Genomic DNA, 25,086 nt, shown 5'->3' with positions numbered 1-25,086 from the left:
AAATATTTTTTAAGATAATATTATTTTTAAAAATGAGTGACTTGGTGTTTTTAAATGAGGTTGCTTCTAAAATTTATTGAATTCCTATCTTTATTAATTATTTTAAAATAACAATTCACGTACCATTAAAATTCATGATTTTAAAGTGTATAATTCAGTGGTTTTAGAATATTTGCAGTATTGTACAAGTATTGCTGCTATCTAATTTCAGTATATTTTCATCACCCCAAAAGAAACACCATACGCATTATCCCTCCATCCCCAGCCCCTTGGGAACCACAAGTCTACTTTCTATCTCTGTGGATTTGCCTATTCTGGATATTTTATACAAGTGGAATCATACGACATATGTTCTTTCGTGTTTGGCTTCTTTTACTTGGTATGTTTTGAAGGTTCATGTATATTGTAGTATCTATCATCACTTCATTCTTTTTATTGCCAAGTAAGATTCCATTATATGAATATGTTACATTTTGTTTATCCACTCATTAGTTGATGAACATTGGTGTACAAATTTTTGTGTGAACATAGGGTTTTGGTTCTTTTGGGTATATACCTAGGAGTGAATTGCTGGGCTAAACGGTAACTCTGTTTTAACATTGTCCAAAGCAGCTGTACCATTTTACATTCCCACCAGCAGTGCATGAGGATTCCAATTTGTCTACATCCTCAGTAACACTTGCCATAGTCTGTCCTTTTGGTTTTAGCCATGTGGGTATGAAGTATCTCATTGTGGTTCTCATTTGCATTTCCTTGGTGGTTAATGATGTTGAATATTTTTTCATGTGCTTATTGGCTGGCCATTTATATTTCTTCCGATCTTTAAAAGAAGAATTACTATCTTTAAAAAAACTCCCTGTATTCACATCATTATTACAAAGACAATAATTTTATATAGTAGTAACACCAGGATCTGTTTGTATAAGACATATAAAGTGGTCTATAGTATTTTTGAATTCTGCCTTATGTAGTTTTCTTATTTCCTATCATGGTGACACTTTTTGCTGTTGCCAGTTTGACTATAGTAATCTCTAACTTCCTTTCTATGTTTTTTTACCCCTCACCCCTTTATTTTAAATCTATTTGGGGCTCAAAGACCAGGGGACCAAGACTGTTAGAATAATAAAGATTTGAATAACTGTGCCTTGAGAGCAGGATATATATTTGTCTGGTCCTGGAGTTCTTAACTAGGTCCAGTAATCATGGTTTTCAGGGGGCATATGAAACCTCTGAAGTAATGTTTAAACTTGTATATGTATATGCAGTTTTCTAGGGAGAAAAGATCCATAGCTTTCATCAGATTCACAGGAGTTGACAAAAGTCCAGACTCCTGTTTTGGTAAATAGTTTCATTGGAACACAGCCATGCCCATTACTTCTGTCTATGGCTGCATTCCTGCTTCACTGTTAGAGTTGTATGAGTAGTTATGACAGAAACTGACAAGCCAAAAATATTTATTATCTAGCTGTTTAAGAACAAGTATAGCAACCCCTGCAAGGGTAAAAAGTGCTTCCCTTCCCCTACAGGCAAAAAAAAAAAGAAAACCCAGAAAAAAAACACTGCTTTAGTCTTTGTATCCCTAGCACCTGATGGGGGTCTGGTTTATAAAAGTGTAGACCTACATGGTATGGAGGGAGTGTCTCCTCTATGAGAAAAGTCTGTGAACAAACTAGACCTTGATCTGTAGATGGATTGCTGAAAGGTTTTTTATTTTGTTCTTTGTTCTTACCTGTGTTCCAAAAGAGATAAGGAATTAATGATGACTTACATTGTTAGGAGGACACATGAGTTAGCTCTTCTGGATAAGATGGTTTTGTTTTATTTTAAAGTGTCCCATTTGAAACTCATGGGTTTAACCAGCACACTTGCAAATATTGCTTGATTCATAGGTTGATTAATATAGCCTATCCAAGTATGGAAAATTGAGCCCCTAAAAATAGGTTAATGAGACATACTGCTTTGTTGCTCAGTGGATTTGGGGAAAAAGATGAGAGAAGGATACTTTGTTTAAGCTTTGGAAGGTGTTCTTTGCAATTCAACAGATTCTGTATACCAGTTTGTAGGTGGGATATCTGATTCACAAATGTGACTCTTTCTACATGTCATGTAAAGATTGTAGCCAGCAAATGTTCGGAGAAGGAAATGAACATGTCACTAAGTTCTGTAACATGTTTATAGGTCCTCAAGGATGTGGGACCACTATATCCCTGTGGTATAAAACACATTGTCTTGTTTTTACTCAGTGCTTAATAGTTTAGTTATACCTAAATACTTAGGCTAAGGATTTCATTTCTTGTTTTAAGTAAGATACTTTGTTCTGATTAATTCTGTTTAGCTAAAAGTTAACGCATACAGTTGGCCCTCTGTATCCACTGGTTCTGCATGTGCAGATTCAACCAACAGTGGATTGAAAATATCCCCTCCCTCCAAATTCCAGAAATCTCCAAAAAGCAAAACTTGAATTTACCACTCACCAACAACTGTTTACATAGTATTTACATTGTATTAGGTATTATAAGTAAACTAGAGGTGATTTAAAGTATACAAGAGGACAGGCTTCCCTGATGGCACAGTGGTTAAGAATCTGCCTGCCAACGCAGGGGACACGTGTTCGAGCCCTGGTCCGGGAAGGTTCCCACATGCGGCGGAACACCTAAGCCCATGCACCACAACTACTGAGCCTGCGCTCTAGAGCCCATGTGCCACAACTACTGAGCCCACGTGCCACAACTACTGAAGCCCGCGTGCCTAGAGCCCGTGTTCTGCAACAAGAGAAGCCTGCGCACCTCAATGAAGAGTAGCCCCCACTTGCGGCAGCTAGAGAAAGCCCACGCACAGCGAGGAAGACACAACGCAGCCAAAAATAAATAAATTTATTTAAAAAAAAAATACAAGAGGATGGGGCTTCCCTGGTGGCGCAGTGGTTGAGAGTCCGCCTGCCGATGCAGGGGACGCGGGTTCGTGCCCCGGTCCGGGAAGATCCCACGTGCCGCGGAGCGGCTGGGCCCGTGAGCCATGGCCGCTGAGCCTGCGCATCCGGAGCCTGTGCTCCGCAATGGTAGAGGCCGCAACAGTGAGAGGCCCGCGTACCGCAAAAAAATAATAATAATAATAAAAAAAATAAAAGAGGATGGGCAGAGGTTATATGCAAATACTATGCCATTTTATATAAGAGACTTGAGCATCCTCGGATTTTGGTATCCATGTGGGGTCCTGGAACCAATCCCCTGCTGTTACTGAGACACAGCTGTATATCATTGAATTTCACAACAGGGTTCTCAGCCTTTGTTTAGCCATAACAATATATAAGCACAGGTATTCTCACGCTATTTTTTCACTGGTTTTTAGGTAACTCTAAGTATTTACCCTACAAGCTGATTTAATTTTTGGTCCTAGTTTGTAGTATTATAAAATATAGGATTTAAAATTATTTTGAATTATTTGCTATATTTTTTTCATATAGGCAGTTGGCCAGACAGCAGGCTGATAAAAAAAAAGAAGAGTGCAAAGAAGGTAAGTAATGTTAAAGGCATTTAAATTTTTTAAAGCATGTATTTAGTATTTTGTTTACAGGCATATTGTGGTACATACAATAAACTCCATATTTGAAGTGTACAGTTTGTTTGGTTTTGATATAAGTGCATGCCGTCAAACCATCACCACGATAAGGTAGTAAAGATAACCATCACCCTCCAGGATTTCCTCAGGCCCCTTTGTAATCGCTCCTGGCTCCTCTAGCTCCTCTCCATGACCCAAGATTCCTGAGCAGCCACCAATCTGCTTGCTGTCACTGTAGAGAGTGTGACAGCACTCTACAGAGTGCTGTAGAGTATGGTGAGTTTGTATTGTCTAGAGTTTTATATTAATGGAATTATACGGCATGCATTCTTCTTTGGCTTCTTGACTCAGCATAATTACTTTGAGTATCATCCATGTTGTTGCTTTTTATTGCTGAGTAGTATTCCATTATGTGGATATACCACAATTTTTTTCCTTAGCTTTATTTTAATATAATTGGCATATAACATTGCCTTAACTTAAGGAGTACATTGCATTGTTGATTTGATACTTATATATTGCAAAATGATAATTACCGTGGCTTTATCTAACACCTGCATCATGTCACATAATTACCATTTCTTTTTTGTGCTGAGAACACTCAAGATCCACTCTCCCAGCAACTTTCAAGTATACAATATGGTAGCAGTCTCCATCCTGTTTGGCAGCAGGGACCAATTTCATGGAAGACAATTTTTCCACAGACCGGGGGGTGGGGGTGTTGGGGGGATGGTTTGGGGATGATTCAAGAGCATTACATTTATTGTGCACCTTATTTCTGTTATTATTACATTGTAATATATAATGAAATAATTATACAACTCACCATAATGCAGAATCAGTGGGAGCCCTGAGCTTGTTTTCACTTGCCACTCACTGATAGGGTTTTGGTATGAGTCGGCAAGCAATTGATTTATTATGGTCTCTGTGCAGTCAAATCTCTCTGCTAATGATAATCTGTATTTGCACCTGCTCCCCAGCGCTAGCATCACTGCCTCAGCTCCACCTCAGATCATCGGGCATTAGGTTCTCATAAGGAGTGTGCAACCTAGATCCCTCGCATGCGCAGTTCACAGTAGGGTTTGAGCTCCTATGAGAATCTAATGCCACCACTGATCTGACAGGAGGCGGAGCTCAGGCGGTAATGCAAGTGATGGGGAGTGACTGTAAATACAGATGAAGCTTCGCTTGATCACCTGCTGCTCACCTCCTGCTGTGCGGTCTGGTTCCTAACAGGCTCGTGGGTTGGGGACCCCTGCAATACAGTATTACTAACTATAGCCACTCTGCTGTACATTAGAGCCCCAGAACTTACTCATTTTATGGCTGAAAATTTATACTCTTTGACTAACAATCTCCCCTTTTTCTCTCACTTCCCAGTCCTTTGTAACCATCATTCTAGTCTCTGTTTCTATGAGTTTGGTTTTTCTAGATTGAACATGTAAGTGATATCGTTCAGTATTTGTCTTTCTCTGACTTATTTCACTTAGTATAATGCCCTCAAGGTCCATCCATATTACTGCAAATAGCAGGATGTCCTTTCTCATGGCTAAATAATATTCTATTGTGTGTATATTCCACATCTTTATCCATTCACCTATTGATGGACACTTAGGTTGTTTCCCCCAGTTTCATCTTTTGATGGACATTTGGGTTGTTTCCATTTGGGGACTGTCACAAAACTGCTTTGAACATTGTGTACAAGTCTTTGTATTATATATATAGCTTTCATTTTTTCTTGAGAGTGGTATGGCTGGACCTACGGTAGGTGTATGTTGTAACTTTATTTTTGTTTTCTAGTATTTTTGAGAAGGGTAAGTTCAAGAAACTAAAATTTCGTTATATGAAAGTATAGCTATTCAGTTGTTCATTTTAGAATTGTTTTATAAATGCTGTTATTTCAAATCTTTCTACTTGCTTTTATGTACACATCTATGAAGACAAAGTAATTACAGTTACTCGGTCATTGAGGACTAGAAACATAGTTCAAAAGACAGAACGCTTGCATGAAGAGAATGGTGATGTTGAAGTTCGCCGAAGTTGCAGGATTAGAAGTCGTTATGGTAGCGTGAACCAGTCTGTACTATTTGACAAACTTATAACAAAGTAAGTAAAAATTTAGATCAAGATTATTTAGCTGGCAAAAAACTTTTTGTTGGGGACTAAGTTTTGACTAGCAGGAGTATTTAATGCATTCAGTTTATGTAAAGTATAAAGGAGAGTGATTATTAGAGGACTTTGTAATAATTCTGTATGTGTATTTAAATTCTTACAAAGAATATGAAATATTTTTACATTAGTAAATCAGTGCTTCTATTAAGGGTATTTAAAATCCCAGCACTCAGAGAATACAATGGAAGAAAAATGAAGTTTTTAAAAATATACTACTCTTTTATTTTTTAAATAAATTTCTTTATTTCTGGCTGCGTTGGGTCTTCGTTGCTGCATGCGAGCTTTCTCTAGTTGCATCGATCTAGGGCTACTCTTCGTTGTGGTGCACAGGCTTCTCATTGTGGTGGCTTCTCTTGTTGCGGAGTGTGGGCTCTATAGAGTGTAGGCTCAGTAGCTGTGGTGCATGGGCTTAGTCGCTCCGCGGCATGTGGGATCTTCCCGGACTAGGGCTCAAACCCGTGTCCCCTGCATTGGCAGGCGGATTCTTAACCACTACGCCACCAGGAAAGTCCTAAAATATACTACTCTTACAGTTTTAGCTTATTTTTATATCATTTTTTTTAAAGCACTGCTGAAGCTGTACTTCAAAAAATGGATGATATGAAGAAGATGCGTAGACAGCGAATGAGAGAACTTGAAGACTTGGGAGTGTTTAATGAAACAGAAGAAGTAAATATATTCTTCCACTAAGGGGATGATTTAATAATCTCCAGTTTAACCTTTTTTCTCTAGAACCTATCCATTTCTTGGTTAAATTATTCATCATTTTGTTCAGCATTTGTTTGATCAGTCACTAGTTATTGCTGGAGTTTTAAGAGTTTATAGCTGGAAATACCTTCATTTTCAGTAGGATTGGAAGGCCCTACTGGATTCTTTTAAATAAACATACTAAACTTTAATGGATTTTATTTACATATTTTTAGGGGAATCTTAATATGTACACAAGAGGAAAACAAAAAGGTATTCAAAGAACTGATGAAGAAACAACTGACAATCAAGAAGGCAGTGTGGGTTAGTCTTTTCTCTTGTTCTGTCTTCTGGGTTTTATTTAGCAGAACATAGCCTTTTTATTCAGAAGCTGTGACATTTATGGTAGTTTATGATAAGTTAGGGTTATCATAGTTTCAAAGAAAAAGTGAAGGCAGGGGAGATAAAAGGGTAATATGTTTTGTTGGGAAAGTACTTAAACATGCTAAAACAAATGAAACTGGTTTGCTTGTATAATACATCTACAGACAGCATATCTCTCTCTACCTGTTTGAGTTAAAAGTTAAAGTTGAGTTTTACTATTCTGTTTAGGACTTATTGCTGCAATTTCTTAGAACTTTTATTGAATGAAAAATCAGTTTTCCGAAATGCATTTTAAATGTTTGGTGAGGGTGTTTTACATTATCTTAAGTAGATTATTTGAGTTATACTGCATGTAACTCAGTGGCAGCCAGAAGTCCACTATATCAATGAAATTAGCAGTAACGCTATAAACTTTAGTTTGGTATGTACTGGTAGTAGCCTTTAAACTACTTTTTTCCTTCCCCTAGTTGTTTTTAATTCTATAGTTTTTTACTTCATTTTTAAAAAATCTTCATTTGATGTTGCAGAATTACAGATTCTTTCTATGAACAACCTAGAAGTAAATAAATTTTAAAAGGAGAATCTTTTTCTATTCCCCTATTTTAAAAATTGTTAGCATTTGGGTGAGAAGCCTGAAAGTAAATGTTTCTTAACTGTAGAGTCATCCGAAGAGGGTGAAGACCAGGAAGATGAAGATGATGGTGAAGATGAAGATGATGATGAAGAAGATGATGATGAAGAAGATGACGATGATGAAGATGATGACGATGATGAAGATGATGATGATGAAGATGAAGAGGATGGAGAAGAAGATAATCAGAAACGATATTATCTTAGACAGAGAAAAGCTACTGTTTACTATCAGGCTCCATTGGAAAGTAAGTGCTATCTTTTTTTTTCTTTTTTCCAGGAGAAGATGTAAACAGGTTTCCTTTATCTTCACTGCCTTTCTTCTGTTATTCTTATTTTTCATGTTTTCATTTTGCAGAATACCCATGGCTGTTGTCTTTCATAACTTACCCAAGATGTGCAAGAAGTTATTTCTTCTAAAGAAAGTTAAATGTTAGCCTTGATGAAAGTAAATAATTGGATTATTTTGAAATTTCATGTCTGTTTTTAATTATTTTAGTTTTCACAGCTTTGTACTTTATTTTTTTTAACATCTTTATTGGAGTATAATTGCTTTACAACAAAATGAATCAGTTATATATATACATATGTTCCAATATCTCTTCCCTCTTGCGTCTCCCTCCCTCCCACCCTCCCTATCCCACCCCTCCAGGCAGTCACAAAGCACCGAGCCGATCTCCCTGTGCCATGCGGCTGCTTCCCACTAGCTATCTACCTTACGTTTGGTAGTGTATATATGTCCATGCCTCTCTCTCGCTTTGTCACAGCTCACCCTTCCCCCTCCCTATATCCTCATATCCATTCTCTCGTAGGTCTGGGTCTTTATTCCTGTCTTACTCCTAGGCTCTTCATGACATTTATTTTTTCTTAAATTCCATATATATGTGTTAGCATACGGTATTTGTCTCTCTCTTTCTGACTTACTTCACTCTGTATGACAGACTCTAGGTCTATCCACCTCATTACAAATAGTTCAATTTCATTTCTTTTTATGGCTGAGTAATATTCCATTGTATATATATGCCATATCTTCTTTATCCATTCATCCGATGATGGACACTTAGGTTGTTTCCATCTCCAGGCTATTGTAAATAGAGCTGCAATGAACATTTTGGTACATGACTCTTTTTGAATTGTGGTTTTCTCAGGGTATATGCCCAGTAGTGGGATTGCTGGGTCATATGGTAGTTCTATTTTTAGCTTTTTAAGGAACCTCCATACTGTTCTCCACAGTGGCTGTATCAATTTACATTCCCACCAACAGTGTAAGAGGGTTCCCTTTTCTCCACACCCTCTCCAGGATTTATTCTTTATAGATTTTTTGATGATGGCCATTCTGACTGGTATGAGGTGATACCTCATTGTAGTTTTGATTTGCATTTCTCTAATGATTAATGATGTTGAGCATCCTTTCACGTGTTTGTTGGCAGTCTGTATATCTTCTTTAGAGAAATGTCTATTTAGGTCTTCTGCCCATTTTTGGATTGGGTTGTCTGTTTTTTTGTTATTGAGCTGCATGAGCTGCTTGTAAATTTTGGAGATTCATCCTTTGTGAGTTGCTTCATTTGCAAATATTTTCTCCCATTCTGAGGGTTGTCTTTTGGTCTTGTTTATGGTTTCCTTTGCTGTGCAAAAGCTTTGAAGTTTCATTAGGTCCTGTTTGTTTATTTTTGTTTTTTATTTCCTCTTCTCTAGGAGGTGGGTCAGAAAGGATCTTGTGTGATTTATGTCATAGAGTGTTCTGCCTATGTTTTCCTCTAAGAGTTTGATAGTTTCTGGCCTTACATTTATGTCTTTAATCCATTTTGAGCTTATTTTTGTGTATGGTGTTAGGGAGTGATCTAATCTCATACTTTTACATGTACCTGTCCAGTTTTCCCAGCACCATTTATTGAAGAGGCTGTCTTTTCTCCACTGTACATTCCTGACACCTTTATCAAAGATAAGGTGTCCATATGTGTGTGGGTTTACCTCTGGGCTTTCTATCCTGTTCCATTGATCTATCTTTCTGTTTTTGTGCCAGTACCATTACTGTCTTGATTACTGTAGCTTTGTAGTATAGTCTGAAGTCAGGGAGCCTGATTCCTCCAGCTCCGTTTTTCGTTCTCAAGATTGCTTTGGAAAAAAAAACAGATTGCTTTGGCTATTCGGGGTCTTTTGTGTTTCCATACAAATTGTGAAATTTTTTGTTCTAGTTCTGTGACAAGTGCCAGTGGTAGTTTGATAGGGATTGCATTGAATCTGTAGATTGCTTTGGGTAGTAGAGTCATTTTCACAATGTTGATTTTTCCAATCCAAGAACATGGTGTATCTCTCCATCTATTTGTATCGTCTTTAATTTCTTTCATCAGTGTCTTATAATTTCCTGCATACAGGTCTTTTGTCTCCTTAGGTAGGTTTATTCCTAGGTATTTTATTCTTTTTGTTGCAGTGGTAAATGGGAGTGTTTTCTTGATTTCACTTTCAGATTTTTCATCATTAGTGTATAGGAATGCCAGAGATTTCTGTGCATTAATTTTGTATCCTGCTACTTTACCAAATTCATTGATTAGCTCTAGCAGTTTTCTGGTAGCATCTTCAGGATTCTCTATGTATAGTATCATGTCATCTGCAAACAGTGACAGCTTTACTTCTTCTTTTCCGATTTGGATTCCTTTTATTTCCTTGTCTTCTCTGATTGCTGTGGCTAAAACTTCCAAAACTATGTTGAATAATAGTGGTGAGAGTGGGCAACCTTGTCTTGTTCCTGATCTTAGTGGAAATGCTTTCAGTTTTTCACCATTGAGGACGATGTTGGCTGTGGGTTGGTCATATATGGCCTTTATTATGTTGAGGAAAGTTCCCTCTATGCCTACTTTCTGCAGGGTTTTTATCATAAATGGGTGATGAATTTTGTTGAAAGCTTTCTCTGCATCTATTGAGATGATCATATGGTTTTTCTCCTTCAGTTTGTTAATATGGTGTATCACGTTGATTGATTTGCGTATATTGAAGAATCCTTGCATTCCTGGAATAAACCCCACTTGATCATGGTGTATGATCCTTTTAATATGCTGTTGGATTCTGTTTGCTAGTATTTTGTTGGGGATTTTTGCATCTATGTTCATCAGTGATATTGGCCTATAGTTTTCTTTCTTTGTGACATCCTTGTCTGGTTTTGGTATCAGGGTGATGGTGGCCTCGTAGAATGAGTTTGGGAGTGTTCCTCCCTCTGCTATATTTTGGAAGAGTTTGAGAAGGATAGGTGTTAGCTCTTCTCTAAATGTTAGATAGAATTCGCCTGTGAAGCCATCTGGTCCTGGGCTTTTGTTTGTTGGAAGATTTTTAATCACAGTTTCAATTTCAGTGCTTGTGATTGGTCTGTTCATATTTTCTATTTCTTCCTGGTTCAGTCTTGGCAGGTTGTGCATTTCTAAGAACTTGTCCATTTCTTCCAGGTTGTCCATTTTATTGGCATAGAGTTGCTTGCAGTAATCTCTCATGATCTTTTGTATTTCTGCAGTGTCAGTTGTTACTTCTCCTTTTTCATTTCTAATTCTATTGATTTGAGTCTTCTCCCTTTTTTTCTTGATGAGTCTGGCTAATGGTTTATCAATTTTGTTTACCTTCTCAAAGAACCAGCTTTTAGTTTTATTGATCTTTGCTATTGTTTCCTTCATTTCTGTTTCATTTATTTCTGATCTGATTTTTATGATTTCTTTCCTTCTGCTAACTTTGGGGTTTTTTTGTTCTTATTCCTCTAATTGCTTCAGGTGCAAGGTTAGGTTGTTTATTCGAGATGTTTCCTGTTTCTTAAAGTAGGCTTGTATTGCTGTAAACTTCCCTCTTAGAACTGCTTTTGCTATATCCCATAGGTTTTGGGTTGTCGTGTCTCCATTGTCATTTGTTTCTAGGTATTTTTTAATTTCCTTTTTGATTTCTTCACTGATCACTTTGTTATTAAGTAGTGTATTGTTTAGCCTCCATGTGTTTGTATTTTTTACAGATCTTTTCCTGTAATTGATATCTAGTCTCATAGCGTTGTGGTTGGAAAAGATACTTGATACAACTTCGATTTTCTTAAATTTACCAAGGCTTGATTTGTGACCCAAGATATGATCTATCCTGGAGAATGTTCCATGAGTACTAGAGAAAAATGTGTATTCTGTTTTTTTGGATGGAATGTCCTATAGATATCAATTAAGTCCATCTTGTTTAACGTATCATTTAAAGCTTGTGTTTCCTTATTTATTTTCATTTTGGATGATCTGTCCATTGGTGAAAGTGGGGTGTTAAATTCCCCTACTATGAATGTGTTACTGTCGATATCCCCTTTTATGGCTGTTAGTATTTGCCTTATGTATTGAGGTGCTCCTATGTTGGGTGCATAAATATTTACAATTGTTATATCTTCTTCTTGGATCGATCCCTTGATCATTATGTAGTGTCCTTCTTTGTCTTTTGTAATAGTCTTTGTTTTAAAGTCTATTTTGTCTGATATGAGAATTGCTAGTCCAGCTTTCTTTTGATTTCCATTTGCATGGAATATCTTTTTCCATCCCCTCACTTTCAGTCTGTATGTGTCCCTAGGTTTGAAGTGGGTCTCTTGTAGACAGCATATATACGGGTCTCGTTTTTGTGTCCATTTGGCTAGTCTATGTCTTTTGGTTGGAGCATTTAATCCATTTACATTTAAGGTAATTATTGATATGTATGATCCTGTCACCATTTTCTTAATTGTTTGGGGTTTGTTATTGTAGGTCTTTTCCTTCTCTTGTGTTTCCTGCCTAGAGAAGTTCCTTTAGCGTTTGTTGTAAAGCTGGTTTGGTGGTGCTGAACTCTCTCAGCTTTTGCTTGTCTGTAAAGGTTTTAATTTCTCCGTCAAATCTGAATGAGATCCTTGCTGGGTAGAGTAATCTTGGTTGCAGGTTTTTCTCCTTCATCACTTTAAATATGTCCTGCCTGTCCCTTCTGGCTTGCAGAGTTTCTGCTGAAAGATCAGCTGTTAACCTTATGGGGATTCCCTTGTGTGTTATTTGTTGTTTTCCCCTTGCTGCTTGTAATATGTTTTCTTTGTATTTAATTTTTGACAGTTGGATTAATATGTGTCTTGGCGTATTTCTCCTTGGATTTATCCTGTATGGGACTCTCTGTGCTTCCTGGACTTGATTAACTATTTCCTTTCCCATATTAGGGAAGTTTTCAGCTATAATCTCTTCAAATATTTTCTCAGTCCCTTTCTTTTTCTTTTCTTCTTCTGGAACCCCTATAATTCGAATGTTGGTGCATTTAATATTGTCCCAGATGTCTCTGAGACTGTCCTCAGTTCGTTTCATTCTTTTTTCTTTATTCTGCTCTGCAGTAGTTATTTCCACTATTTTATCTTCCAGGTCACTCATCCGTTCTTCTGCCTCAGTTATTCTGCTATTGATCCCATCTAGAGTCTTTTTCATTTCATTTATTGTGTTGTTCATCGTTGTTTGTTTCATCTTTAGTTCTTCTCTTCTAGGTCCTTGTTAAATGTTTCTTGCATTTTGTCTATTCTATTTCCAAGATTTTGGATCATCTTTACTATCATTATTCTGAATTCTTTTTCAGGTAGACTGCCTATTTCCTCTTCATTTGTTAGGTCTGGTGGGTTTTTATCTTGCTCCTTCATCTGCTGTGTGTCTTTCTGTCTTCTCATTTTGCTTATCTTACTGTGTTTGGGGTCTCCTCTTTGCAGGCTGCAGGTTCGTAATTCCTGCTGTTTTTCGTGTCTGTCCCCAGTGGCTAAGGTTGGTTCAGTGGGTTGTGTAGTCTTCCCGGTGGAGGGGACTAGTGCCTGTGTTCTGGCGGATGAGGCTGGATCTTGTCTTTCTGGTGGGCTGGTCCACGTCTGGTGGTGTGTTTTGGGGTGTCTGTGGACTTATTATGATTTTAGGCAGCCTCTCTGCTAATGGGTGGGGTTGTGTTCCTGTCTTGCTAGTTGTTTGGCATAGGATGTTCAGCACTGTAGCTTGGTGGTCGCTGAGTGAAGCTGGGTGATAGTGTTGAGATGGAGATCTCTGGGAGATTTTCGCCGTTTGATATTATGTGGAGCTGGGAGGTCTCTTGTGGACCAATGTCCTGAAGTTGGCTCTCCCACCTCAGAGGCACAGCACTGACTCCTGGTTGCAGCACCAAGAGCCTTTCATCCACACGGCTCAGAATAAAAGGGAGAAAACGTAGAAAGAAGGAATTAGTAGAATAAGAAAGAAAGAAAGAAAGGAGGGAAGGAGGGAGGGAGGAAGGAAGGAGGGAAGGAAGGAAAAAAGAAAGAAAGAAGATAAAGTAAAATAAAATAATGTAAAGTAAAATATAATAAAGTTATTAAAATAAAAAAATAATTATTAAGAGAAAAAAACGGACGGATAGAGCCCTAGGACAAATGGTGGAAGCAAAGCTATACAGACAGAATCTCACATAGAAGCATACACATACACACTCACAAAAAAAGGAAAAGGGGAAAAAAATCATAAATCTTGCTCTCAAAGTCCACCTCGTCAATTTGGGATGATCGTTGTCTATTCATGTATTCCACAGATGCAGGGTACATCAAGTTGATTGTGGAGCTTTAATCCGCTGCTTCTGAGGCTGCTGGGAGAGATTTCCCTTTCTCTTCTTTGTTCTCACATCTCCCAGGGGCTCAGCTTTGGATTTGGCCCCACCTCTGCGTGTAGGTCGCCGGAGGGCATCTGTTCTTCACTCAGACAGGATGAGGTCAAAGGAGCAGCTGATTCGGGGGCTCCGGCTCACCCAGGCCGGGGGTGGGGGGAGGGGCACAGAGTGCGGGGCGAGCCTGCGGCGGCAGAGGCCTGCGTGACGTTGCACCAGCCTGAGGCGCGCCGTGCGTTCTCCCGGGGGAGTTGTCCCTGGTTACCGGGAACCTGGCAGTGGCGGGCTGCACAGGCTCTCCGGAAGTGGCGTGTGGATAGAGACCTGTGATCGCACAAAGGCTTCTTGGTGACGGCAGCAGCGGCGTTAGCGTTTCAGGCCCTTTTAGCCGCGGCTCACGCCCGTCTCTGGAGCTCAGTTACGGAGCATCCTTAATCCCCTCTCCTAGCGAATCAGGATACAAAGAAGGAAAAAAAGTCTCTTGCCTCTTCGGCAGGTCCAGACTTTTCCCCGGACTCCCTCCCTTCAGGCTGTGTTCATGCCTCGAACCCCAGTCCGCCCCCGGCGCTCCGGCCGAAGCCGGAGCATCAGCTCCCAGCCCCACCCGCCGCGGCGGGGGAGAACACAAGCCTCTCAGGCTGGTGAGTGCCGGTCGGCACCGATCCTCTGTGCGGGAATCTCTCCTCTTTGACCCCCGCACCCCTGTTACTGGGGGTTTCTTGCCTTTTGGGAGGTCTGAGGTCTTCTGCCAGCGTTCAGTAGGTGTTCTGTAGGAGTTGTTCCACGTGTAGATGTATTTCTGGTGTATCTGTGGGGAGAAAGGTGATCTCCGCATTTTACTCTTCCGCCATCTTCCCGGAAGCCCTGTACTTTATTTTATAAGTTAGTATAAATAGGATCGCTTTTGATTTATGTTAAAGTTGTACCTCAATACATCTGAGCGTATATATGCAAAGCTGATAATCAGCTATTATGCATCAGTATAATCATAATGGTTGTTTATGGCCAGTGTGTGTTTTGGTTAGTTGTTGTTTATGCTACACATATATATTCAACAGCAACGTTGCAGGCATAAACGATTTAAAACATGAACAGTAAAATATTCTACAGTAGATATGTACTAGTATTTTCATGGAAAGTAGCATCATTGTAAATATTTAGGTGAAGAGCAAAATTGTCTTTATACATATTTATATGTCACATACATATAATTTTTTTTTTTAGAACCTCGTCATCAGAGAAAGCCCAACATATTTTATAGTGGCCCAGCTTCTCCCAAAAGACCAAGATATCGATTATCTTCTGCGGGACCAAGAAGTCCTTATTGTAAACGAATGAACAGGTTTGGTTCTGAAATAGTGACTGATTTATGACAACATAGTTGTCTGTATGTTAAGGTAGGATTGTAGAGTCTTAGGATTAGGTGTATCAGGATAGAATTCTAGAATTGTATATTTGGGAGAGTTAGCTCTATGCCTTTAGTGTTCTAATCCCCACTACCACTGACTAGTTTTTGGTTTTGCTTCCACTGATAGGAATTGTTAACAACTACCATGGTAAGGTAGTTTGTTCCATTGTTCCACACTAATAATAGAGAGCTACCTTTGCTTCAGTGTTTACTGTATTCCTGGCTTGGTGTTAAGCATTTTACATAGATTGTTTCATTTAATTTTCACATTAAGTTAGAGTATAGGTTTAGTCTTCTCTTCACATACTGTCCTAGATATATTTTCTTACCATGACAAATTCTAAGTTACATAGCTTCTAGACTTATGACTGTGACCATCCATTTTTGGATATATTTTTCAAATTTGCTCTTCTTACATACTGGGAAACATTAATTTTCTATGACTATTCAAATTATTTGTGGGTTTCTTTTCCTTTTACATCCTAACACTTGTTGCCTGTCTGTCATACTTAAGTCTAAAGAGGTAATTCTTGTTATTTCTTCATTCTCCTGAGTAATAACAGATTTTCTGATGCATTAGAAATTTTCTGGGTAATAGTAGCATTATAGTAGTTCATGAATGAGAAAGCTTATAGGGTGAAGCCTAAAAAGGCAGAAAAAAATGACACTCATGTGGGGAATGGTGCTTTTTTCCTAGTATTATTAATGTGCTCAGAAGTAAGACTGAGGTCTTATGAGACTTCAACTATTCGAACAGTTTTTAGAAGCCTCCTCATTAGAAGCAGACTATATCTGATCATGTTTTGGCCATGGAAGGCAACACCTCTATAGGTACTGACAAATTTCTCTCTTCTAGGACAAATATGAACCCAGGGTCTTTTAATTTGATGTTCAGAGTCTCAAAATCACAAGTGTACGGTCTAGATTTCTTGTTTCATCATCCCTTTTCACACAACCAGAGCCCAGAAGCATAGAGAATCAGAAAGACAACCTGTCAGGGCTGCCCAAGATAAACTGCACTTGAAAAGAGGCCAGTCACAACTACTGAAGCCCGCGTGCCTAGAGCCCATGTTCCACAACAGGAGAAACCACCTCAGTGAGAAGCCTGCGCACTGCAACAAAGAGTAGCCCCCGCTTGCCGCAACTAGAGAAAGCCTGCGCGCAGCAACGAAGACCCAACGCAGCCAAAAATAATAAATAAATTTTAAAATAAATAAATAAATAATAAAATAAAATAGGTAACCAACAAGGACCTGTATAGCACAGGGAACTATACTCAATATCTTGTAATAACCTGTAAGGAAAAAGAATCTGAAAAAGAATATATACATATTCTTACATATATATGTATGTATAACTGAATCACTGTGCTGTACACCTGAAACTAACACAACATTGTAAATCAACTATACTTCAATTAAAAAAAAAAAGTTAAACACACACACAAAAAAAGAAAAGAGGCCAGGGACTTTTGTGATGGTCCAGTGGGTAAGACTCAGCGCTCCCAGTTCCGGGGGCCTGGGTTCGATAGCCGGTCAGGGAACTAGATCCCACATGCGTGCTGCAATTAAGAAGTCCACATGTCACAGCAAAGATCCTGTGTGCCACAACTAAGACCCAGTGCAGCCAAAATAAGTTAATAAATATTAAAAAAAAAAAAAGGAGGCCATGCTGTCAGTACTTTTCATAGGCCCCATAGGATATTGTTAAAGACCAATATTTGGATAGTGTAATTTAATGATCTTCAGAAAAGGAGAGTAAGGTGTAGTGCTCCCTGGAGTCCCCATCAAGCATAGGGCCCAGGGCAGCTGTCTTGGTTGACTGACTCACAAAACAGGCCTATGTTTGATCCCACAGAAGTGAGAGGCTGGCAGTTACTTTGAAATTTAATTTCTTTTCCCATATTTAATGTGTTTATATTTCTGGAATTAACATGCTTGTTGATTGACTTACCTCTGTAATCACCACCTACGATATATCTTGCAGTAGGGAGGAATTTTTTTTGCCTGTTTGGTGCTTGAGTTCCCATATTTGGTTCACAGGGTATACTCTTTCTCTGTGGAGAGTGTCTCATGTCATTGCATAGCTCCTTGGGTACAGGATTTTTTCCCCCTCCTATTATTTAACAAATGTTTGAGTACTGCTATGTGCCAAGCACTATGGATATAAAAATGACTTAAGTCAGAATTCCTGCCCTTGGATCTCGGACTAGTGGAGGATTCTGACTCATTTAAACTATGAACCAAGAGGTTTAATCTGTACCCTGAGTCACATTATTTGGCTTAATTACCTTGGTGTTGGTTTTGATAATTCCCTTTAGACTTTTTCTTTTTGATAACAACTTTATTGTGATATAATTCACATGCCATATAGTTCGCCCATTTAAAGTATACAATTCAATGGTTTTTATTCACTGAGTTGTGCAACTATCACCACAATTTTGTTTTATTTTTTAATATTAATTTTATTTATTTATTTATTTTGGCTGCACCAGGTCTTAGTTGTGGCACGCAGGATCTTTGTTGCAGCATGTGGAATCTTTTAGTTGCAGCATGTGGACTTCTTAGTTGTGGCATGCAAACTCTTAGTTGCGGCATGCATGCGGGATCTAGTTCCCCTACCAGGGATCAAACCTGGGCCCCTTGCATTGGGAGAGTGGAATCTTACCCACTGGACCACCAGGGAAATCCCAACCACCACAATTTTAGAACATTTTTCTTGCCTCAAAAAGTAACCCTGGGGACTTACCTGGTGGTCCAGTGGTTAAGACTCAGCTCTCCCAATGTAGGGGGCACAGGTTCCATCCCTGACCAGGGAACTGAGATCCCGTACATGCACGGTGTGACCAAAAAAAAGAAAAAAGAAATGTAACCCCGTACTCTTTAGTTATCACTCGCCAATGCTTCCAGCCCTAACCTACCACTGTTCTATTTTCTGTCCATATAGATTCTGGGTATTTCATATAAGTGGAATTCTTTGTGACTGGCTTCTTTTGCTTGGTATAATATTTTCCAGGTTCATCCGCATTGTAGGATGTATTAGTACTTCATTCCTTTTTATTGCCAAATAAGATGCCATTGTATAAATATACTATACTTTGTTTATCCCTTTATTAGTTGATGGACATTTGGGTTGATTCTACTTTTTGGCTATTATGAGTAATGCTATTAGGAACATTCATGTACAACTTTTTGTGTGAACAAATGTTTTCATTTCTCTTGGGTATATACCTAAAAGTGGAATTGCTAGATCAAATGCTAGCTATATTTAATGTTTTGAGGAATTGCCAGATTGTTTTTCCAAAATGGCTGCTGCACTTTACATTTCCACAAGCAATGTACTAGAGTTCCAATTTTTCTGCACCTTTACTAACACTTGTTATTACCTGATCTTTTGAATGTAGCCCTTTAAACCTTTTTTTTTTTTTTCAATTTCTTCACCATGGTGGAGTTAACATCTCATTCCTTCTAACAACTTTAATGGTAGTCATTTGGCTTATTAGTCTTTTTACTTTTTCTTGAAGAGACCAGCTTCTGTTTATCATTTATATCCTACTTAGGCAGGGAAAGAAAGCACACATCCAAAGAGTTGTTTGAACATTGCTCTTAGTGAAACTTGCAGCCACAATGTAGGATTTTTGAAGGGTCTTTGGCGTACTTACGTAGCAGAACTTCAGAAATGCTGCCTTTAAGTAGGATTTTCTTTCTTCCTTGTGATTGCTAACCTCTAGTCATCTAAAGTTTACTCTTTAGCTTCAGTTTGGAGTTTCTGGAACAAGCCTAGCCCCTTTAAACAAGAAGGTAACATAAATAGCACAATTGCTTCACCGGTATTGCAAAGTACACGTTACTGGTTGTCAAGGAACTAGAACTGGCAACTCTAGACGCTCTGGTTAGGTTCAAAGTGCTGGTTCAGTGCTGTCTGTGCCAAATTTTTCAAAAGTTATTAGTAAAATGGAAAAACGAAAAAGTGAATGTGGGTATATGTATTTAGAATTTTTTTAAAAAACTGAAATAATGGCCTTTCTACAGTGTAATTTTGAAGAACTAGGACTGCCTAGGTTGTGAGTTCAGCTCTACCACTTATTAATGACCTTTTCCAAGTTATTTATCCTCTCCATGCTTTAGTTTTTTGATCTGTAGAATGGAGACAGTAGCACCTATCTCATAGAATTGTGCAAATTAGGTGAGTTAATACCTATAAAATGTTTAAAATAGTATCTGGCATATGTTAAGTTCTATATGCGTTTGTAACTATAATGTTCAAAAATAATCCCTACTTTGCACATCAGACGTTGGAAACTTTCTCAGTCCACAAGGTTTTGTTGTTTGCTTATAACTTTATTGGTTTATGAAATAAACAACTGGAGATCATCAATGTGGTAGTGTACAGAAGGTGGATTTTTTTTTAAATAGACAAAGGTTTTGAATTATACCATCATTGACTAATTCTGATATTTTAAGCAAGTTCTTTAAACTATGAGCCACGTTGGCCCCAACTGTATAATGAGCCTACTAATATGTACTTGTCCAATTTTAATTAAGTTTGATAATATGTCAACCACCTGGTACAAGAAACACTTAGTAAATGTTAGTCCTTTTTATTAATTGTTAGTCTTAATTATGTGAATACCCACTGAATTCACACACAATTATGTATATTACATAATTATAAGTAAGATTCTATTATAATATTAATGATAGTATTAAATAAGTTAGTCTTGCATATAAAACTGCAGACTTGTACTCGGTGGTTTTACAGGCAGATCACAAATATGGTCTTTGGACGTGTTTGAATGGGTAGATGGTGAAGGATTATTTTCTCACTTATATCTGTTTCCACAGCCCCTTATCAAAACCCTGGGGCTGCTTTATATTTCAGAATTCAGATTTGGGGGAGGGATTTACAAAGAAAACATACAACATATATAATGTGCAATATTAACATTTGTAGGTGTGTCTGGGCCAGCACTGTATAGTCAGATATATTAATTTTATAGTAAAATGTATGAATAACCATAGTAAGCAGGACAAATAGAGATTTTGAATTGCCTTTATGACATTTCAGGTCATGTTTTGCTGCTAAGTGAATAATGGAAAAAGTTGTTTTCAGAGGGTTTTTCTAGGTATAAGATTCTGGACCTCAATTTTTCAGATAATAGATTGTGAACCTTTTATATTTTTGGACATACCTACTTAACCATGATTGTACTCGGACTCAGGAAATGCTCTAGACCCTGAGCCAATAGAATGATTAAAGGTTTTCCCAGCCAGATTCTGTTTTTATTCTGTGAGTCTTTGCAACTGTCCAAAGGCAGAAGTGATTTTAAAACTTTTTGAGTATTTGCAGCACTCAGCATTGTATTTTTGTTTTGAATTTTATTTTATTTTTTATACAGCAGGTTCTTATTAGTTTCTATTTTATACATACTAGTGTATATATGTCAATCCCAATCTCCCAATTCATCCCACCACCACCACCCCACCCACCATTGTCCCCCCTTGGTGTCCATAAGTTTGTTCCCTACACCTGTGTCTCTATTTCTGACTTGCAAACAGGTTCATCTGTACCATTTTTCTAGATTCCACATATATCAGCATCGTATTGGATACTACCAACCAGCCTACGATTTTGATTATTTTTATCTTTTTTTTCTTTTTTTTTTGGTACGCGGGCCTCTCACTATTGCGGCCTCTCCCGTTGTGGAGCACAGGCTCCGGACGCGCAAGCAGACTCTCAACCACTGCGCCACCAGGGAAGCCCTATTTTTGTCTTTTTTTTTTTTAATTAATTTATTTATTTTTGGCTGTGTTGGGTATTCGTTGCTGCGCACGGGCTTGCTCTAGTTGTGGTGAGTGGGGGCTACTCCTCGTTGCGGTGCGTGGGCTTCTCATTGCGGTGGCTTCTCTTGTTGCGGATCACAGGCTCTAGGCGCGTGGGCTTCAGGGGTTGTGGCTCGCGGACTCTAGAGCGCAGGCTCAGTAGTTGTGGCGCACGGGCTTAGTTGCTCCGCGGCATGTGGCATCTTTCTGGAACAGGGCTCAAACCCGTGTCCTCTGCATTGGCAGGCGGATTCTTAACCACTGCACCACCAGGGAAGTCCAATACCTTAATTTTTTAAATATTGATTTTGCATGATTAAATGATAATATTTTGGATATATTGGGATATATAAAATACATTATTAAAATTAATTTTACTCTGTTTAGTGTGGTTAATAGAAAATTTTAAATTACATCTTTGGCTTGCATTTCGTATCTATTGGACAGCAATGAGATCATTCAAAAGTTATGTACTTTGCCTTCATTTCATAAAAATGTGCATCTAACCTTATGGCTTTTTTTTTTTTTTTTTTTTTTTTTTCCCTGGGTTTTTGTTGTGGCAGGTGGGCTGCTTAGTTGCGGCTCCCCGGCTCCTTAGTTGCAGCACGTTGGCCCCGTAGTTGCGGCTCCAGGGCTCCTTAGTTGTGACTCACGGGCTCCTTAGTTGTGACATGCGAACTCTTAGTTGCGGCATGCATGTGGGTGTGGGATCGGACCCAGGCCCCCTGCATTGGGAGCACGGAGTCCCATCCACTGCGCCACCAGGGCAGTCCCAATCCTATGGTTTTTATTATTATGCAGTTCTATTAAGAATTGTTTAAGAAATATCTTTTTAAAAGCCACAGCTGAAAACTTTTCCATCTTAGACTTTACAGTATAAATTCCTCGTGGAGTTTGAGACTAGCAAGAATTGTCACTTGGGGTGAGCATGGTGTGCTTTTACTTGTGTTCAGTTGGAGCAGGCATTTTTTGCTTAGGCATTCTGCTACAAGCATCTTAACTTTTAACATAAGTGTGTTCATTCTTCCAGCTATAAAACAAGCAGGTTTTTCTAGGTATATTTTTTGTAACCTACCATAACTGTTTTTGAAAGTAATTAGGAAAGTAGTGATTCATTCTTGCTTGAAAGGATTGATATGGATCCAGGTGCTGGTAGACTGAGTATTTTGCTGAGAGGTATAGTAGCAGAGTTGTTGCAGATCTGGAGACATGCTGCTTGTATGTGATTCCTAGATTTGCCATTTCCTAGTTGCGTGATCTTGGGCATTACAGTTAACCTTTCTGTGCCTCGGTTTTCTTTTAAAATTGGGGAAATAATAATACCTACTTCATAAGAATATTGTGAGGATTTAATGAATTTATACATGTAAATCACCTAAACTAAAACAGTGTTTGACAAATGGTAAACTCTCTGTAGGTCAGACAAGATTATTATAATGTATATTGATACTTTCTGAATTCTCAACCATGAATTACTTTATGTTGCTGTGGTATCTTGAAAACTGGTATTTTCATTTGATTGTATATCTTTAATAATAAAGGTTGAGATATAAATATTTCTAACACTTAAGTTCTCAACCTCTAAAGAAAATGAGGAACTTGAAATACATAATCTCATGATTTCCCCATTTGAAATTTTTTTAATTCTTAAGAAAAATGTATATATTCTGACATGGAATTTGGGGAAGGAAAGGGGGTTGATGAATGGGTTTTTTTTTAATCTTTTTAAAATAGGTGCCTCCCACTAAATTTTCGGAAAGATGAATTAAAAGGAATTTATAAAGATGGAATGAAAATTGGAGGAAGCCTTGCTGATGTTGATCTAATGCAAGTAGATTCTTCAGTAAGTACAGTCTGAAATGTTATTTTTTGCTTCAGTTCAAAGTTAAAAAAGAAATCAATTGTTTTATCAGAAATTTTAATCTTTATAGATTCTTTTCTTTCTTCTTTTAATCTTTAGGCCACAACTAAGATCCTGTTACTCAGTTGACTGTGTGTGGCTTGGGTAGTTTGGGAATGGAGTAAGATTTTAGTTTTGATTCCAAATTTAAGAATGTCAATGTTTCCCTTCCATTACCAGGTGCGATTTGATAGTGTTGGTGGCTTGTCTAATCATATTGCAGCTCTAAAAGAGATGGTGGTGTTTCCACTACTTTATCCAGAAGTCTTTGAAAAATTCAAAATTCAACCTCCAAGGTAATTTAATTATACATTTTATTTTAGCCAAAATCTGAGCTATGCTATGTCCAGAAAGATAATGCTTCTCTGTTGAAAATTTTCAGGTCTACAGTAATTTGTTATATTTGCCCTGCAACATCCTGGGTGTTTCGAATATTTTACTTTCTTAATGTTTAACATGAAAAATGGTTTCAAAATTGATTCTCCATTAAAAAAAAAATCGTTTTCCATGGCTTTTCATACATTTAGTAGAATTCCTCTCATACATACTCTTTACTTTTTTTCTTTCAGTTTTGTAATTTAGTTTTGAATTTATGTCAAAGTAATACATGTATGTAATTTTTAATATATTCTTTATTTTATAATGAAGTATAGTTGATTATATGTACATAATTTTAAAAGTTAAATAGTACTATAAGTTTTACAAAGAAAAAATGGTAGTAGTCCCTTCTGTTTTTTCTATTTTAGACATAATATATAGACTTCCTGTGAACAATGACTATTTGACTCTTACTTTCCCCACCCTCCACATATACACATTTTCCCCTTCCATATTTCCAGTAGTTTATTTATATATAGATAAACTTGATTTTCACTGTTTGCTTTATGACTATGTAAATATTTCTTGCAGTTTAGCCATGTATTATGTAACTTCATTTCCTCTTTTATATCTCTCCTCTCCCCACCATAAAACTCCTAGAGGAAAACATAGGCAGAACACTCTTTAACATAAATCATAGCAAAAATTTTTTGCATCTGTTTCCTAAAACAAAGGAAATAAAAGCAAAATAAACAAATGAGACATAGTTATATTAAAAGCTTTTGCACAGCAAAGGAAACCATTGACAAAACACAAAAACAACATATGGGAGAAGATATTTGCAAATGATATGACTGACTGATAAGGGGTAAATATCCAACATATATAAACAGCTCATATAACTCAACATTAAAAAACAAAAAACCTGATTAAAAAATGGGCAAAAGAACTGAATAGATATTTTTCCAAAGGGGACATGCAGATGGCCAACAGGCAGTTGAAAAGATGCTCAGCATCATTAATCATCAGGGAAATGCAAATCAAAACCACAATGAGATATCACCTCACACCTGTCAGAATGGCTGTTATCAAAAAGAACACAAATATGGCTTCCCTGGTGGCACAGTGGTTAAGAATCCACCTGCCAATGCAGGAGACATGGGTTCGAGCCCTGGTCCGGGAAGATTCCACATGCCATGGAGCAACTAAGCCCGTGCACCACAACTACTGACCCTGCGCTCTAGAGCCCACAAGCCACAACTACCAAAGCCCATGCGCCTAGAGCCTGTACTCCGCAACAAGAGAAGCCACCGCAATGAGAAGCCCACTCAGCGCAACGAAGAGTAGCCCCCGCTTGCCGCAACTAGAGAAAGCCTGCATGCAGCAACAAAGACCCAACACAGCCATAAATAAATAAATAAATAAATTTATTTTAAAAAGAACACAAATAACAAATGTGGGGAAAATGTGTAGAAAAGGGAACCCTCATACATTGTTGGTGGGAGTGTAAATTGGTGCACTACTGTGGAAAACAGTATGGAGGTTTCTCAAAAAACTAAAGATAGAACTACCACCATATGCCCCAGTAATTC

General features: G+C 37.9%; 1 protein-coding gene across 2 annotated transcripts in view; it reads left to right on the top strand.

Annotated features, from left to right (window-relative positions):
* Positions 1–25,086, top strand: part of ATAD2 (ATPase family AAA domain containing 2) — a 69,253-nt gene that overhangs the window by 15,305 nt on the left and 28,862 nt on the right. For both annotated transcript variants that reach the window (XM_027132375.1, XM_027132376.1), the window contains 8 exons: positions 3,464–3,513; positions 5,499–5,664; positions 6,297–6,399; positions 6,654–6,741; positions 7,461–7,679; positions 15,271–15,388; positions 23,011–23,119; positions 23,357–23,472. In XM_027132375.1, the coding sequence (XP_026988176.1) occupies positions 3,464–3,513; positions 5,499–5,664; positions 6,297–6,399; positions 6,654–6,741; positions 7,461–7,679; positions 15,271–15,388; positions 23,011–23,119; positions 23,357–23,472 (969 nt within the window). The remainder of the gene's footprint in view (positions 1–3,463; positions 3,514–5,498; positions 5,665–6,296; positions 6,400–6,653; positions 6,742–7,460; positions 7,680–15,270; positions 15,389–23,010; positions 23,120–23,356; positions 23,473–25,086) is intronic.

The sequence above is a fragment of the Aethalodelphis obliquidens genome, unplaced genomic scaffold, assembly GCF_003676395.1.
Source record: "Aethalodelphis obliquidens isolate GAN/ISIS:26980383/991018 unplaced genomic scaffold, ASM367639v1 scaffold41, whole genome shotgun sequence".
In the NCBI taxonomy this organism is placed as follows: domain Eukaryota; kingdom Metazoa; phylum Chordata; class Mammalia; order Artiodactyla; family Delphinidae; genus Aethalodelphis; species Aethalodelphis obliquidens.
Note: the sequence above shows the minus strand (reverse complement) of the source record. Positions and strands in the feature narration are given on the sequence as shown.